Source organism: Camponotus vicinus, unplaced genomic scaffold (assembly GCF_025532165.1).
Source record: "Camponotus vicinus isolate PSW18456_S1 unplaced genomic scaffold, iyCamVici1.0 SCAF_13, whole genome shotgun sequence".
NCBI lineage: Eukaryota > Metazoa > Arthropoda > Insecta > Hymenoptera > Formicidae > Camponotus > Camponotus vicinus.
In genome coordinates this window covers 2,022,506-2,039,790 of record NW_028141949.1, presented here as the reverse complement: position 1 = coordinate 2,039,790, position 17,285 = coordinate 2,022,506, and the positions used below count along the sequence as shown (strand labels likewise).

The window sequence follows — 17,285 nt, the reverse complement described above, 5'->3', positions numbered from 1 at the left end:
AATTCCCTTTCTCCATCTCGGAAGTTATTTTTATCGCGGAGAATTTTGGATCAAAGTGTCACAAATGTCACGAATTATACGAGTGGTTCGTTATTTTACGGCGGTCTTGCATTTTCCGGAAACGCGCCGCGTTTTGCATTTTATCTCGTGACGCAGAGTTCGCAATGTCACATGTTTGTTAAATATAGCATCGGAGCGAGATACGCCTTCGTGACCTTCCTCCGTGACCGGAAATTCGTAGTTCAATCATAATAAGCGTGATGTAGATAGCGAAAAAGACAAGAGTATTGTTGCGATAGACTGGATTTTCCGGATCTGTCATTCCCACGTTTTTCCCCTCGTAGATCGTCATGTGCGATCAGTTCTCTCTCTACTCGGCTGCTTCTCGAATAGAGAGCTTCTAGAGAGAGCTATTTTTCTCAGCGTAACGACGCGTTACGAGATGCACGAGGAAGCCACGTGGTGTACACGAGCGACATGAAATAACATAAATATTTAACGAAACCCTTCCTGCCGAGCTAATATATCAGACGCCAATTATACCCCTTTTTTCTATTTTTATCGCGACTCGACGTGTAAAGCTTTCAGAAAGTCGCACTCTCGAATAAATTGATCGCGGAGGAAGAGAAGAGAGAATTAGGATTTTGTATCTTTCACATTATTCTTGTTAGCTGCTGAAGTTACGAATTATTTCGCTGATTCGATAATCCAGGAGAGGAGGAAGCGAAGCGAAACGCGCAAAGCCGAGCTCTCCCTCTCGAAAACGTGGCTCGCTTCCTTTGTGCGGAACCTATTACAATTTGTTCCGAAATTTGGCTACGGGGGACGGGGATCGTTCGTTAGTCCATAAGGGCGGCGGTATTGTGTTCCATTAATTCTCCAAAAACCAAGCCGACGTACAATAATAGCGGCTCCATTCCGTAGAATTCTGTCCGGAATAATTTATCTCGAGAGAGAGAGAGAGATTGTTATCTACTTATTTGCTACATTTGGTGCAAAAATCGCGTGAGTCAAGCGAATCAAACTATCGCGTTCAGCATCTTTTCTCTCGATTACTCGGGCTTTATTTCAGACTTTGCCAGGAAATGCTGACTGTCAAATCAAAAATCATGCGTGCGAAGCGTGGATTTCTCCCGTGGTGACAATATTGTGTCACCGTGTTTCCGGCTCGAGATCCGTCACCGGGTACGCTACACAGCCTAGGCGCATGCGTGACAGTGCCGGTGCACTCGGCAAAGTGCAATGCACTGTGAATAGACTGCCTAGAAACAAATGCCATTATGTAGCGACAGTGATACAGCCGCTTCGCGGTTCCGACTTGGACATGCGTGCAGTTTCGTTTTGTTCTCGCGAAGCGAGAGACCCGATCGCTACGAGAATCGACTCGCCGCGCGTACTCTCATCCCCCAATTAGCGCCAAATGCGATTGTTCGTTTGTGCTCGTATCGACTACCGTTCGTATATGATTTAATTAACGCGACGAAAGCTCGTTCATTCGAAAAAAACGATCGCTGCTAGAAAGCAAAAAGCAACAATTCTGCTCGCGTGATAAAAATCGTCCGCGAGAGTTTCTCGCCTCGTCGATGGAAATTTTTCTCTCTTAATAAAAATTCGAAATATACACTTCCTTCAACGTGAAAATTCAAACATTATCGCTATCGCATTCTTAAGATGCCTCTGTAATATAATCGAAACTCGAAGCAAACCGATAAATATATCTATAAATAAAACTGAAGATAGGAAAAAATAAATTATGATGACGAAATATGCCACGAGAAAACGTGACGGTATTTGTAATGCGAAGGCCGCTTATATTCAATGCTGGAGAATTGTTGATTTCTATCTTAAACATTAACGTGAAATGCCGGATAGACGAGAAACATTTGTAAGATCGTTACATATGCGAGTCATGAGATACACTTTATATATGCAAATGAATTTTATATGTGCAATTGTGTACAAGAGACTGTACACGGTTGACCTTATTTTAAAGTAAGATAAAAATATAATGTGCGCATTTATTACTTTATTTAATTTTATCGTAATCGTATATATCGCGAATTGCTTATTATAATTTTATTTATTTAAGAAAAATATCATTTTACATGAGATGTAGATATATATAAAAAATTTATTATAATGAGATATTAAAAGTACATTTATATATAATTGTACATATTATATATAATTTTTATCAATGAAAGATTAGATTTTATTTATCAATGAAAGAATAGATTTTATTTATATCAAGAGATTTCTATAAAACATGAATATTTTTGATAAAGAAAAACTACAATTAAAATTTAAGAAGAAACAAAAATCTTGACGTATGAATTAAATGTGATTGAAAAAAATATATTGACATAAATTCTTATTTTTATTTTCTACGTGATTTCAATAAAAAAAATTTATAATCGCTCAAACTTTCACCGTGGAAAATTATATCTCGAATTAATTTGTGGATAAAATTTATTCATCCTGCATATCTTGATCTTTATATCCTGGGAGAAATCCTAGCGGTTCGCGGTGCTTTTCGATCGCGTTTCTCTCGAGCCTCCTCTTCGATTGGCACACAAAGAACGCACATCTCCCATAAATCTATCCTGACTGCAGATGCGTTACGCATCGCGGGCGTCAGCTGCTCGCGCCGCACGAGACGTGCGTGCACGCTCGCATACGTCGTAAGCCACGTGGTCGTTTAAATACGCGCTAATACGCGCGCAGCAAACGAGCAGTCTCGACTAGAGCCTGGCTTTTAACGCGCTTCTTAGTCACGCCGTGCTAGTTTTTCGCGGCCGTTCCCTCGGTACACCACTCGTTTCCGCTTTCGTTCGCGAGCAAAGTCCGTACCGTTATCCACAGGTTTGCGCGCTCTTCTCGAGATTTCTACCATTTTCTTTTTCTCCCGAGGATAATTTCAAACGTGCGACGACGTACGTTTCTGTTCTCTCTCTTTGCCGTTATATTGTTAACAATCGATACAGTCTTTCTCATCAGCGATTAATTTGGCATCTTTCTACGAGTGCGGTATCCTCGAAAAAATTCTCCGGGAATTATAGCTTGAAATTAGCATTGGATATTTAAGCGAGGCAATAGTGTAGTTTATTATCTGCGAATGCATTGTGTGTATATAATGCATCATAAATAATAGCTTGGATATTTTGCAGACAAAAGTGCTTTCGCGCATTTAGTGGTATTTTTCCATGTGCTCTTTTCTCGCGTTTTAACCGAGCACACATAACGGAAACTAATACAGGCGAATTCTTGAGTAGGACAATACCTAGTTGTTTTTCCAATGAAAGAGCGTTGTGCTGTTTGTTCTTTGTTTTCTCAGGTCGTGTGTGTGTCTCTCGAACGGTTTATTACCGTCATCTCGCGGTCCGAGCTGCTGTCACTTATATTGAAAGTTTTTGAGACGAGATACTCTTGAAAAAGAGAAAGAGGACACGCCCAAGAGTATCGATAAACATAAAACTCGCTTATCAGATCAATCCGGCGCAGGTGACCGTAAGTTTTCGAGTCAAATCGCGTTGCGTTTCAGATTCGCTTGCCCTTATAAACCAGATTCGTCGACACGAAACGGGTTCGAGCCGAGGGATTCGAGCGCGTCTCCTCTCGCGGATCTCCAATGTATCTGTTACGGTGAAAGTTGCTCCCGCTCCTCGTCGCGGGTCGCAACTTATTCGCGAAACGGATGAGCCTATGCGCGGCGAAATCGTTGCGAATCGCGTGTAATTGCATTAAAATTTGAACGAACTCGGGTCATTAGATTGAAATCTTCTCGCTCTTCGTTAATTTTACTGTAGCATGTTCTAGGATTCGTATTAGCTTTATTCTATGTCTCGTATATCTAAGAAAATGTAGCGAGATATTTTAATCTATTCCTTTTTTTCCGATTGCAGAACAGAATTTAGCTGGACACCACCTGGTACCCAGAAGGCAGTGAGATAAAGACAGGTGGCACGAGAAGGTAAGAAGAAATCATGGGCGCGAGACAGAGCAAGAGGTCCGTGGACATAACGACGACGCCGAAGAAGGAGGGAATACCCGTCGAGGGAGGCGTCGTCGGTGATGCGGCCGCACCTGGCGACGGTAAGCTGGAAAGGATCGAGGAGGCTGACACGAAACCCACCACTAACGGCATAGCACCGCACACGGACACTGCCGAGGACAAAGAGAAGGACAAAGATGAAGCTACCGAGAAGGACAAGGAGCAAGTGAGTAATATTTAATAATTCCTCGCATTTCTCGCTGATTTTTTCCAATCTTTTAAATCGAAATATCGACCTCAGAGATTCTACGATAATTTATTTATAGATATTTTTTAATATAATTTCAGTCAAATATATAATTTCATATATTTAATATAATAATTTCATATATTTAATATAATTTTTTATATAATTTCATATGTATTTATATATTTTATATATTTTTTAAAAAAGAAGAAAAATTCATCGAGAAATACCAGAGATCGCACATTTCCAATTAGCCACCTTTTCAATTTAAAAGTTAATATTGACGATTAAAATGAATGAAGTTTGTCTTGCCGAGTTGAAAGTCCTCTGCCACCGATTCTTGTACATATTATCTTAAAATCATGTCAGTCATATTAGGGTCAAGTGTTTGCACAGGTGATTACTTCGATTTCTATCCGGGCGACATAATCATATTTGCGTTTCAAGTTCTGCTCATACCGATGGTTTTTCATTACGGGGCATATATTAATGCTTTATTAGCACATGTTCTCGTTATTAATGAACAAGTTTGCTCGCGGATACCATGTATCGAGTAGTCGAGTTTCCGGCTTTGATGATTATATACGAATGCTGGGTTGGCAACGAGATGTATGTATTTATTTTCCAATCATCTCGATATACGAGTAATATAACATTGTACATAATTACCTTTCCTACAGGACAAGTTTAACATATCTAGATAACGATACTTTAAATAATATGTTCTTTTCACTCGGTTTCCGCGAATTGACATCTTCAATCGCGTTCCAGTGAGTCACTTCAATTGTCGATCAGTCTTCAATGATCTCGTTTTCTTGAATTACTCTTGAATCACTCTCGCAAACTGTTACCAACAGACGCGTGCTGAATCACTCGTTTGCTCGTAAAGGTCTCATAGGTACTCGAAGTTTATCTCGTTGAGACGATTCATCCGACGTAGACAGCTAATCATTAATCTTAATCGATTCGTCGAAAGCGACGACGCATCGTTTTCCTCTCGCGTTAGCAATTTTTTTATCAGCCTTTATGAATCAAAAAACATGTGCATAGAATAATAAAAAGTTTTATATATATATGTCTGTTTTTAAAATATAGATATTTTTTAATAATTTTTTTAAAGATATAGATTAAAATTTGCTACAACAAAGTATCATTATTGGAGACGTGTATTTATTTAGAAGATTTTCTTCAATATGTTCTTTGTGTCATATATCGCTATAAAGAAATTATCTGATATTCGCTGGCGAAAAAATATCGTACAAACGAGACTTTGGCACGCAAGTGTGCGTTGCGTTTTACGATATTCGGAGTTGACTATCTTGACCCAAGTGAGAAATGCTCCGGTTCGTTTGCTACTACAAACTGCCTTCGATAATGATCGATTTCCCGTTGGTACGAAATTAAAACTCATGAACGTGAAACTCGGCGCAATGAACCTTCTTCGCATGATCATTACATCGCGATCAATGATCGCTCAAGCGTGCTTTGATGGCATGATAATCATCATGGCATTACATAAGATGCGATATAAACGGAAAGCTGGTACGCTTATCGAGCCACGATTTATTGCACATCATACGTCAACAGATTAGCGCTTAAATTGCATTTTATTTACCGTAGAGACCAGATAAATAACACAGGTAATCTCTGTTGGCATACATGTTTGATTTTCATTCGATGTGTATAAAGTCCGTTAAATTATTCTTTCGATTACATTCGATTTTATTGTGATTAATAATGTAGATATATATTTACACACATGAAATCGCGTAACATAATTGATTATTATAAGTTTTAAATTTTTTTATGACTCGTGCTTTAAATTTTTTATGACTCGTGCTTAAGAAAAAATTTTCTTAAAAAATGATTGATTTCAATGTGCAATTTACTTTTCCAAGTCCACTTCGAAAAAACCGATGGCAAACTTGCAGTGAATTTCGTGGCGTATCAGTTATCTCGTGCCAAGTTTTTAGATCACTCTCCTCGAGTCGAATCTCATAAGTGCGCTCGGTTTATATCTCGAAATATTTCTTCGCTTAGATGAAACTTGATATTTTCCCAATTGAGCAAGCCCGGCGGCAGCTGTCACGCACTAGATACGACACACGAGAGCGTACCTTACCACCCCTTCCGCCCGCTCCTTGCTTTTCATTTCCCTTCGACAAGTCATTTCTGTTCCTCTTTCCCTCCCTGCGTTCTCTACGGTTCACGACGGTTTAAGGCGTCATTTACTTCGACAACCCGAGCGAACATTTCTCCCTCGTCATAAACGTTCCAACTTGAAAGAAGAGCGTAGGAATTTTAGTCAAAGCAATCTCTACGTTGATCAACAATTTCGTGGCAATATTTTATCTCGATAATATTTTTATATTTATATGTATCTTTTTCTATAATAAATAATTTATTAAATAATCTATTAAATAATCTAAATTATTATAAATAATCTATTAAATTAAAGATTTTATGCGCATTTTTTGCATTTTTAATCGCGCGCAAATCAAATTGATACATTATGTTGAATCATGTCTTCTCATTATCGTTTCATCGAGTAGGAATTTACTCATGTCATGCATATCAAGTCGATTGCATTATTCCTAGAACGATAACGAATATTTTATCGTTTCAATAATTAAAATCTCATTACTATAATCTACGTTTTTGAGTCACTTGTGAATACCAGAAGCGTCTGATTAAACGGGCAAGATTGCACCGCGATACGAGATCAAGAATAAGGTAGGTCGCGATGGCCATTGAATTTTTGACAAAAAACGAGAAGATACCGTTTGATTTTGCGTCAGCGTGTAAGTGTACCTCGTCGGTTGACTCGTCCTTTCCCGCGACTAACTGTACGTGTCTCGTGTACTGGCTTCTTACGGGGCATACCTAACTGTCCCAGACGAATAAATCTTTTCTATGTTCCCCTTTTCCCCTTCGCGTTACTGTTTTGCGCGTATCTTGACCGCGGATACGCGATCGATATCAACGATCCTCATCGCGTTACATCGCTGGCTTCAGCAAGTCTTCTCGTCTTCTGATTTTTTTATGAATTACAAGTATTAATGTTTACGTAATACCCTTAAAATAACAATGATCCGTTATAACTTAAATACTGTCCTCGACAAGTTTCATCTTTCAATTTTTTCGTCGTGGCGCTCCTTCTTTGACATACATTTGGGTTTAGATATGTCAGTTGTATCAACATGACGTTACATTTACCTTGATTCATCGAGGCAACTCGTAGATACTCATTTCCCATCGACTAAAGGACACTCTTACATGCCTGCATTAGGATTCTTGCGGATCACGCAAGTTTGTCGAGTGGTACGTTTGTTTGACATCTCCGAGATTATACGCGAGTCTCTCATGAATATTCATCGGCTGCTGGCAGCGCCTTTACCCGCGATCTTACAAAATCTTCAGGCAGGTGCGCGTGCGAGCTAGATACTTGAGAGTTAACCCGCCCGTCTCGTCGAACACCTGTCTTTAATATATCGCGCTGATAACGACGAATTGAACGCGGCTGAGTTTCTTTTTTGAATGGGAATTTGCGATACGATCGTGCACACGTATTCTCGTGTAATGAAGTACAGCAGGACACACTTGGGACCATGAGAAGCCAGGTAACAAGCGAGAACCGTGTGAATCGCGACCTTGACCATAATATACTTAATGTGATCGCAGATGGACCACTTGAAAACGCGATAAAAACTTTTCACGCGGGAAAGAACAATTATATATATTTCATTTTTCGTTAAAAATATCTTACGAAAAATAAGGAAACTATAATAATAATTTTTTATTAATAAGTAGAGTAAATTGCCTTTTAAAGTCTACAAATTGAATTATAGGTTGTTTTAAATTCTGTGCGAGTTTGCAAATTTTCTCTGATTTTTATGTAATTTGTAACATATCGAGGCGCATTATTAAACATATGCGATTATCATGGATCGCAATAAGATGTCGATCCAGCCTATCGGGCCCCTCCCCGAACGATGAATCAGCCGAATACGATATCATATGGATATAAAGCGAGGTATTTCATTAAGAATATAATTAATTAAGTGCGCGGACACGATGATATCTTAGCATCACGTGTTTTGTTGATGAATCATCGTGTATAACTCGAAGATGCGAACGTGCTTTATTAATTAACACGACCCGTCTGTTTCGCTGCCATTTAATAGCAGTTGTTATCCGCCTGAATTCCTATAATTTTCTTCTATCTCGCATTGTCGCGGATAAAATCTGCTCTTGCAGTGTTCACTGCGATTTCAAACGCGATTTCCCGATTAAATTTCCAATTTAATGTTACGGCTTTTAAATATCAATTTCTCTATAGAAGCGTGTAAATTTTTTACGCTTCTCGCGATTTTAGGCGACGATATATATCGCCTAGTTAATTAAACGCGGATTTGAGCGTCGATCGTGACGACGATTACTCAGTGCTCGGGAATTTGTTGTGGAAACTGCGTAAAACACAGAACAGGTGTGCATATGCAGATGCGATATATGCTACGCAAAGGAATTTATTGCGAAAATCTTGTATACGTGGTCGATCTTCATTTAAAAATCTACTCCGTCAATTTCTTTATTATTCCAATATTATGCGATCAGCTGCAAGCATATTTATCCGCAAGGTTACCTTCCTCCATGTCGTATCTCTGCTCATGCCGTATCTTTGAATATTAATTAATGGTAAACTCGCATGGCCTCTGAATTCTGAGTCGATCTCTCTCGACAAGGTTTCCATTATTATTTACTTACGTTTCCCGCGGCAACCGCGCGCAGAATCTTAACTCGTTATTTAATTTCACACCGAATGCGATATTCATACTAAAAGAATGCAGTGGATGATTGATAATCACGTGACATTTGATTGTATTATACGTTCCATCGATTTTAATTTTCGCTGTTTATATGGCATGGAGAACAATGCTTATTTAATCAAAAATCTTGTCAGTATTTTGTGTAGATAAACGACCTTTTTACCTTTGATGGGTTTTTGTTGCTTATGTCGATATAAAGTTTCGTATTCGTGCAGTGCCAACATACTCATGCGGAAGCATTTACGTCGAGGAGTACTCGGCTTGCACGTGTCTCTCTGTCATCCTTCCTTTCCTCCCCCGGCTATTTTGCTCGCTGGATATTGCGGGGCTTTTCGCCATCGCGAATGCTAAAATAAGCCGATATTTACATAATATAATGCTCGCAAAATACGCCTGTGTCGAGATTCGCCTCGTTTTACCGGCATCGACGAAGAAACGACGAGGCGAAGAACGAGACGAGACGAGAGGGAAAATGACATCGTGCAGAGATGCCGCGTTACTTGTAATCGAATGTGACGGCGCGTCGCGCCTCGCTTGGTCCATTGTATAAATCAGGAAATCCGCCATCTAACGCCCACGTTGAATTCATATCGTTCTTAAACACGATGCCGTGGATGTCGCTCGATTGTTCGTCGCGTTGCGTTTTATCGCGCTGTGATGTATTTGCGTCTGTGTGCGTGCGTGTTGTCGTATCGGATAAACATATGGGATTGTTTTCGCGTATTTGCATCGATAATAAAGTAGCTCGGAGTTTACGCAATCGACCAGTCACCTGCCTGGATTGGCGAAACAAGCTGGTTCTGCTGACAATATTTGTCGGCATGATCGATTTTATCGATGGAAGTCTGAAAATAACAGATGTAAAGATATGTAAATGATGGGATTAATAAATTTTGTAATAAGAAGTCTTTTCTAATTTTAAGAAATTTCAAGAAAAGCTTCATTTTTACGAAAGATTTAATGAAACTCAAATAAAATAGTTTTGTGTTATAAAATAAGACTCTCATCTCTGTAAAAACTTAGATAAAAGACGAGTCGTAGATTCAGGGAGAGATGCCGAGAGGATTGCTTGCTTTTTCAGCTAGTTTCTGAGAAGCACATTCTTAACTAAATATTTTGTCCATCTGTTTAAATTACAAGCTGATCATAATTACATATGTCAAGTTAATCAATGCTTAACAATCGCCTTCCTCGTCAGAATTTTTTTACGAATTTGCGCAAAGATTCTTGTTTGCCACTTTTAACGAAGGTATAACTTTACACTGCCGAGTCAAAACAATTACAATAAATAGTTAAGTGTTGATGTAATAAGTCATGTACAGTTTCGGTTAGTTAGCGATAGGAAGAATCACAATTTAACATGGTTGTTCATTTAATCCTTTCTAATGATTTAATCCTTTCTCCGATCAGTCGTAATCGAGCGGTATGATTTGTCGTGTAAAGGAAAGCCGACGAGGTATTTTTTATCGACCTGCATTTTTTTTCTTGGCAACTTTAAGCTGGCCGATAAGACCAGAAGAGAGAGCTTGTCGAGGACTTTTTAAAGGACCGAAACAAAGAGGCCTCTCGCGTTGCTGGGCGCACTTTACGGGAAAACTAACACGTTTCACGAAAGTTTGATATTATTTATAAGTGAATGAACCTCGGGGCGCGCACGATGGGAAAGAGTTAAATGACTTCGTTCCGGAGTGGCTGCGGCACTTCCGGATGCAAGGGAAACTTTCAAGAAGTATACAAGTATCGTCACGAAAACGTATACGCTTGCGGGCATTAAAGCCTGTTCGCGTAATCAGTTTTGCTTAACTATAGTTACTGAAAATGAAAGGAAAATCAAATTTTCGATATCGTGTAGCTTCTAAATTTCGAAGTAAATTCACGAAGAATTGAAATATAAATTTGTTTTTCGTTCATATCGTCATCATTTTTCTCATTACAAGATGTTATAATTTTAATTTTTAATCAATTTTCTGCGAGAGAGAGAGAGATTGTTATTTTTATTAAAATCGTTAATAATCTAATTTATATTTAATGTTTTATTAATGGTATAATCAAGTACACAGTAGAATTTTAAGATAATATAGGATGGAAAATATTCAATTTTTTGCAAAAATGACTTTAAATGAATACCACATAAAAGGAGCTGAAGAGATGCGTCTAAAGTAAGCTATCAACCGAATCATAATATTTAAGCGCTATCGTTTCGCATAAAACGGTAGAAGTCTTATCCTTGCAGGAAATGCAATGAAACGTTACACGATATCGATTTACAACATAGGATTTATGACATGGAATATATTTTGTGGTACTGTGCTCCTTTTTATGGTCTCATCTTCATTCTTCATGCATGAACAAAAATCTTCGATGATTCATACTATTTCTGTTGATCGATTCTGACGCCGATGATTCACATTATTGTTGCGAGCATGAAACACGTATCATTATTTCTTACTTACTCATTAAGCATTGACAGTAAATTTATAGCTCATAAGAGCTCGTTAATCGCATAGCATTGACGTTTATTTTGGGAAACGAAATTTGAAGGGCTTATCTCTGTTTTTCAGCAGCAGCCGCAGCAAGAAGAGGTAAAAGCCGAGGAGACGAAGCAAGAGTCGTCTGGAGAATCTTCTGCGGAGGTTGCGGAGGTCACAACGCCCACAGAGGCCACCCCTGCCAGTCCGAACACTGCCACCTCTCCAGACAATAAGGAAACCAAAAAGAAGGATAAGGTAAGGCGATTTGCGTCGTAATCCGCACATTGATGTTCATTGATCTGAATTTAATTATTTAAATATTTTAATAACAAGTAAATCTTTGCGTGCGTCATGTTTTGGAACGTATTAGTACTTATATTAATTTAAAGTTCTAAAAATAAAGAGGATAATTACGTGCGATGAGTCTGTCAATTACTAATAGTCTCTTTCCCTCTTTTATCTCCTATCTAGAAGAAAAAGTGGTCCTTCAGGTCGATCAGCTTTAGTAAGAAGGATAAGACTAAGCCGAGTCGCGAGGAGGCGCCCAAGAATGGAGATGTCACCAAGGAGGAGCCGCTTGCAGAGGTGAGTCGAGAATTCTGCATTTGTGCGATTATTAGCGACTGATATATTTGCAAATATACAGACTTCTCAAAAATAATCGGAAGAGATATTTTAAATGTTATATTTTTAATATTATTACTCTACTGTTGCAAAAATATTTCTTTTCACGAGATAGCGAGATATATTTGCGATTATGTTTTTTTATCGTTATTTATTGTTCGTATAGTGAAGCATATTGGAGATTTCTCTCGAAATTGAAACATTCGAAGAAACACACAGTATATTTGTAATTTAGCTCTCGTATAGTATATATTGGATATAATTCCGCTTCTCTCATAAATTTCATATCTGTGCGCTCGGGTATATTTTCGCAAATAATTATCGCGCACGCATCGAGTTCAATTTTACTCTAGTTAATTACGCTCATTTTTATCGCATCATGACGCATCGCGTTTATTCTCGAAAAACAAAGTCGTTGTTTTCAATTTCGATCAATATACATGTTGTCGCTCCTTGTTATCGACGAATCAATCTGCGCGACACACGGTTACGTAACACGCTTCAATAACGTTACGGCTCGTTGTCGTTGGGAATAAAACGTTCGCTTCGATTGATCCTCGTGAAACGGATATCGCACGGATATCGAGGCAAATTTCAGGACAAGGTAGCGTAAAACAAGCGTGTACCAGCTCAGAGCGCGAGAAAAACGACTTTACAAGCGGCAATGAATCTCTCGCCCTGACCCCGTTCCGACTTCCTCCATCGTTTTCCCGATCGAATAATCGATCTGGCCGGCTGCGTCGAAAAAGTCTCGGTCCAATAACGGCCCGTGTTTACTCAAGCATCAATGTTTCGTGTTTCCCTTGAGATTTGTGCCGCGGGGAAATAATCGCCAACTACCACGCGATAACCGTCACGGATCGAGGGCTCTCGGACGGTGCTTAATTGGCGTCTAAGACGTTCGATAAATCTCGAAGGCGTTTGCGATTTATCGGGGATTCATTCGATAAAGATGACGAACTGCGCGCGCGAGGCGGGAGTTCGCGTTAACAAAGTTATTTGTCGGATATCGGCTCGAGAGTCCTCGCTCTGCGTGTTTGCGGTCGGAAGGAAAGAAGGAGGATAAAACTCTCGATATCATCCCCCATCATCGTTGTCGCGCGCGGAAATGATGAAGTATTATGCAGTGCACGTTATATGTGTGCCTGGTGATGCTGGCGGGGCGGCCATTACAACGTCGACGGGCTTTTCACGAGCTCCGTGAATGATGGAGCTCACTTTGTAGACGTTATTATTAATCTTCGTCGAGCGCGCGCGGCTTAACAAGCTATTCCACGTTACATGCGCTTTATACCTCGATCGACGCGATTATATCGGGTTATATAGATTGGTGATGATCGCGCAAGAATACACCAGGACTTTATCGGGAGCTTAATTGGACTGCGATCATTTCGCGAATAGAAATTAGCAGTATAACGAGTATATTATACGATAGATACGAGCGATAGGGCCATAGAGATCTTTGATTCAATTTACAAAATTGTTTTTTTTTTTAGAAAAAATTAAAATGGAGATCTCGTTGATATCTAGAGATCGGATGATGCGAGATTTAGAAAGCGTCAATAATGATAGGGTAACGTGCGCTTCGCGATGCATCAAACTGCTGGATCTGCATCGAAAGCTCTTAACCGGGCGCTTAATTATCTCGAGGCGGCAATGAATCTCGTTTGTCTTTCCGGCCAGGGACCGACAAGTTGCAGTCTCTCGCAATAAATCCACTTGCCGGCGGATGTATAATAAGTAGCGAGGTTATAAGCTCTCTTGCCTTTCTCTCCCGCGTTTCTTTCGCGAATCTCTTCCTCGTTCTCTCTCTCTCTCTCTCTCTCGCTCTCTCTCTGTAGCTCCTTGTCTTATCTCGCTCTCAAGATCCGCGCGTAGGCGAAATCTGGCGACGGCCGATCATCTCGTTTCCTTCACCGCCACCGTCATCCTACCTCTATCATTTTATCTCTTGCAGTACGGCTGCACTCGCGTGCTCGTCGTGGGCTCCTTTCCCTCCTTCGTCGCGACCTCGGCGCGACAGAAAGAGAGTGGGTAGAGAGGAGAACAGCGTGACTCATCTCTCCGGTTCGTCGTACCTCCGCGAGTTTTGTGATAGGCCGCCGTGGAAAACCGGCTCTCCTCATCGCGCGTGGCTAAATTACCTCCCCCTCCCCTCCCCCCAGGCTGTCTGCCTGGCTCGCAGCCTCCGGCTTGGACTCTCCGCGATACCTGTCCGTCGTGTGCGCGTCGACCATTTGTCTATTAAATCATTGACAGTTGCTCGATATTATATGATTGCCAGCTTTTAATCAAAATAGAAATTTTTAGAGTCGTTGAAAATTTATGCAACATTGTTGTTTAATGTGGTATCATAAAATCATAAAATTACTGACATTCCCCAGCGTTATCAATCGGTTTGATGGAAGCAGGAATTCCGAATCGTTAATGATCCCTCGGTTGCGAGGGTATGGTAATGACTGTAGGGACTTCATTAGCGTTGTAGCGTTATTTATAGACCGTATCTTGCGGTACTTTTCGCTTTATCGACGGACTATCGGCGTATCATTTTTACGTCCGTTCCCGTGCTCATTTATCACCGCGAGTGATGGATGCGGTCGTATCACTCGGACAGTTGAAAACACGCATTCTCCATAGCGCGAGATGGACCGGGACGGCCTCTTACAGAAGAGAATTCCAGATATTTATAGCAACCTTGATGAACCGAACGCAGTTGTTGCCCCTATTCATTATCGTTTGCCTTGTTTCAAGCGAGTTCGGCGAACTCCTCTAGTTAATAATTAGACAAAACAATCGTTCGATTATTTGTCAATCGAATTCATTCGATGATAATTTTTGATAACGACAGCTAATGCGATGCGCGAACAGAAAATATCTCGTTATCATGATACAAACCTCGAATCATCGAGCCAGTCCGTCCGGTGGACTTCGCCGCGACTTTCACTCCCTTGGAACAGCCTGGCATTCCGGAGTCATTAAGAAATTACAAGTGTTAGTGTATATCCACGCCATGCGAGGGCCACCATAATAGCGAGATGTCATTGTCGAGCGTATTATGACACGGACGACCGTGCGTTGATGTAGAGCCTTATTGCTTTTGCCGATTCGTTTATCCGTTCCACGTTCAAGGAGCGCGCTTAATACATGGATTAGAATTTTTCTCGAGTGATTAATGTGGAAAGAAAATTTCACAATTGCTAAAGAAATGCCTTTTTGAGGCACCGACATTTTAATAGTCGTTGCGTTTTTTTACTATGTAAAACGCTCCTTGTTGACATCTGATATTTCGATTAGTATAATGATAAAGATAGGTTTTCTAAATCGCTTTTTGCGATGCAAAATTATTCGAGATTCGATTTTTTTTTCGTTACACACACGTTTTGGCTGTATATTTTTTTATCTTTTTACGTTTGTTTCGTCTCAATTGGCGGCGAAATTTTCAATTCAAGGCAATTAACTCTTAATTCTCCTAAATTGTCTCCTCACGCATTCTTATGTCGGCGAGGCGTCTAAATCCTCTCTGGTATTCGTCACATCTTCATCGCCGTCACCGTTCCCGGTGTAAAAAGAAGCGGGTCGAGGCAATGTAATGTAATTGTATTACTTAACGTTCCACAAAAATTAATTTAAAACGATGTACATCTGTCACGAGCGGAATGTCAAGATAAAAAAATAATACAATTAGAGAAATTATAGTGAGTCGATGGAGTAATCGCTTCGCAAAAACATCCGATCGTCTTTATTTAACGAGAAACTAACTTAATCATTTAGTCTCAATCGATTTATTGACAAAAATTCAATATTCCATTAGCGTCTTTAATTGGAGAAAATAGTCTCGCGATTATCAAGTCATTTAGCAAAAAGAGATTTTTAATTAAATTCTTAAACCAAAATTTCACGTGCACAATGTATTCTTGTACTTGCACAATCTCGTTGGTTGTTTAAAAATTACTTGTTTGCTCCATAGATTTTAATTATTAATTCTATTTACCGAAGTTATTTTCGCGCAGGAAGAAAGCAATGATATATATCTAATATTCCTTCGATAAATTTGTCCTCTCGACGTTGTTTCTCGCGGTCGACTACCTCGTCTCCCCCTTCGCGACTCGGACTTGCGTGTGCGGCGCTTTTTTGCAGACGCGAGACGGCTACGCGCGCCTCGTGACGCGAAATGGAAATGGGAGTGGTGTGCGTGTTTCGAAGGATACCCTCGTTTGAACCTTGGGGAGTATCATGACGACTAGATAAAAGCGGTTCTGATCGATCGTAACACGTTTTTTACTTTTTTTTTACATGTTTTAGTGACGTAACGTCGTTAATTATTTCATAATATCGATATCACACTCCTGACGCACGTATTCGAGACGCTAATGTTATAGATATTATGATAAGGTTCACGACCTTTGGGCCAATTTCCTACGGTCAACGTGGTATGTCTGACGGGGGAAATCGGTAACCCCGGTACACATGTACCGGTCAGCAAGCGTGTCTGTCGCTCATTGTGTTTGCCACAGCAGCACGGTTCAATGGCCCAAACTTCCCGGATATACTTACCTGCGACGCGCTACTTTCGTCGCGGAAAAAAGAACCGTGTCCGATGTACGTATTAAAATCGAGACAGATGAAAGATTTACGTGACGAGGAGTTGTGCAGGATTAAGGAACGTTCGGCGAATTTAAAGATTGATTGCGTGTGTAATTGCAGAAAAATATAACGCGCCCGTTCTTTTTTTTTTTCTTCGTCCGTTTCCTCCCACGCGGTCTTTTGCTCATCGTTACGTACTTATTTATGACCGCGTAAAATCTTAAAGGCGAATGCGACGAAAGAGAAAGAGAGAGGAAGAGGGGGGAACGGGAATAAAAGTGTCGAGCACACGCGGAGCGAAGAGAGAGCTCGATTAAGCAAATTTATATCGCCGTGTGAATTATAACGCTGGGCGGATGATAAATATCGCGCCCGTGTATTTTTAGCCGGACCGCGCCCTTATTGCGGTCGCATTGCGATTATGTGGATAACGACATTAACGAATCGGACGTGTTAGAGTGGACGGACGCTCGATTGAATTCATTAATCCAACTCTCGCGATGAGACTCGCATTTGCGGACAATTAGTCTTCGACTATTATC

General features: G+C 40.1%; 1 protein-coding gene across 1 annotated transcript in view; it reads left to right on the top strand.

Moving 5' to 3' along the window:
• Window positions 1–17,285, top strand: part of LOC145964564 (uncharacterized) — a 50,234-nt gene that overhangs the window by 5,970 nt on the left and 26,979 nt on the right. Inside the window, exons 2-4 of the mRNA XM_083087510.1 lie at window positions 3,903–4,217; window positions 11,626–11,790; window positions 12,007–12,120. Coding sequence (XP_082943636.1) covers window positions 3,984–4,217; window positions 11,626–11,790; window positions 12,007–12,120 — 513 coding nt within the window. The 5' untranslated portion in view covers window positions 3,903–3,983. The remainder of the gene's footprint in view (window positions 1–3,902; window positions 4,218–11,625; window positions 11,791–12,006; window positions 12,121–17,285) is intronic.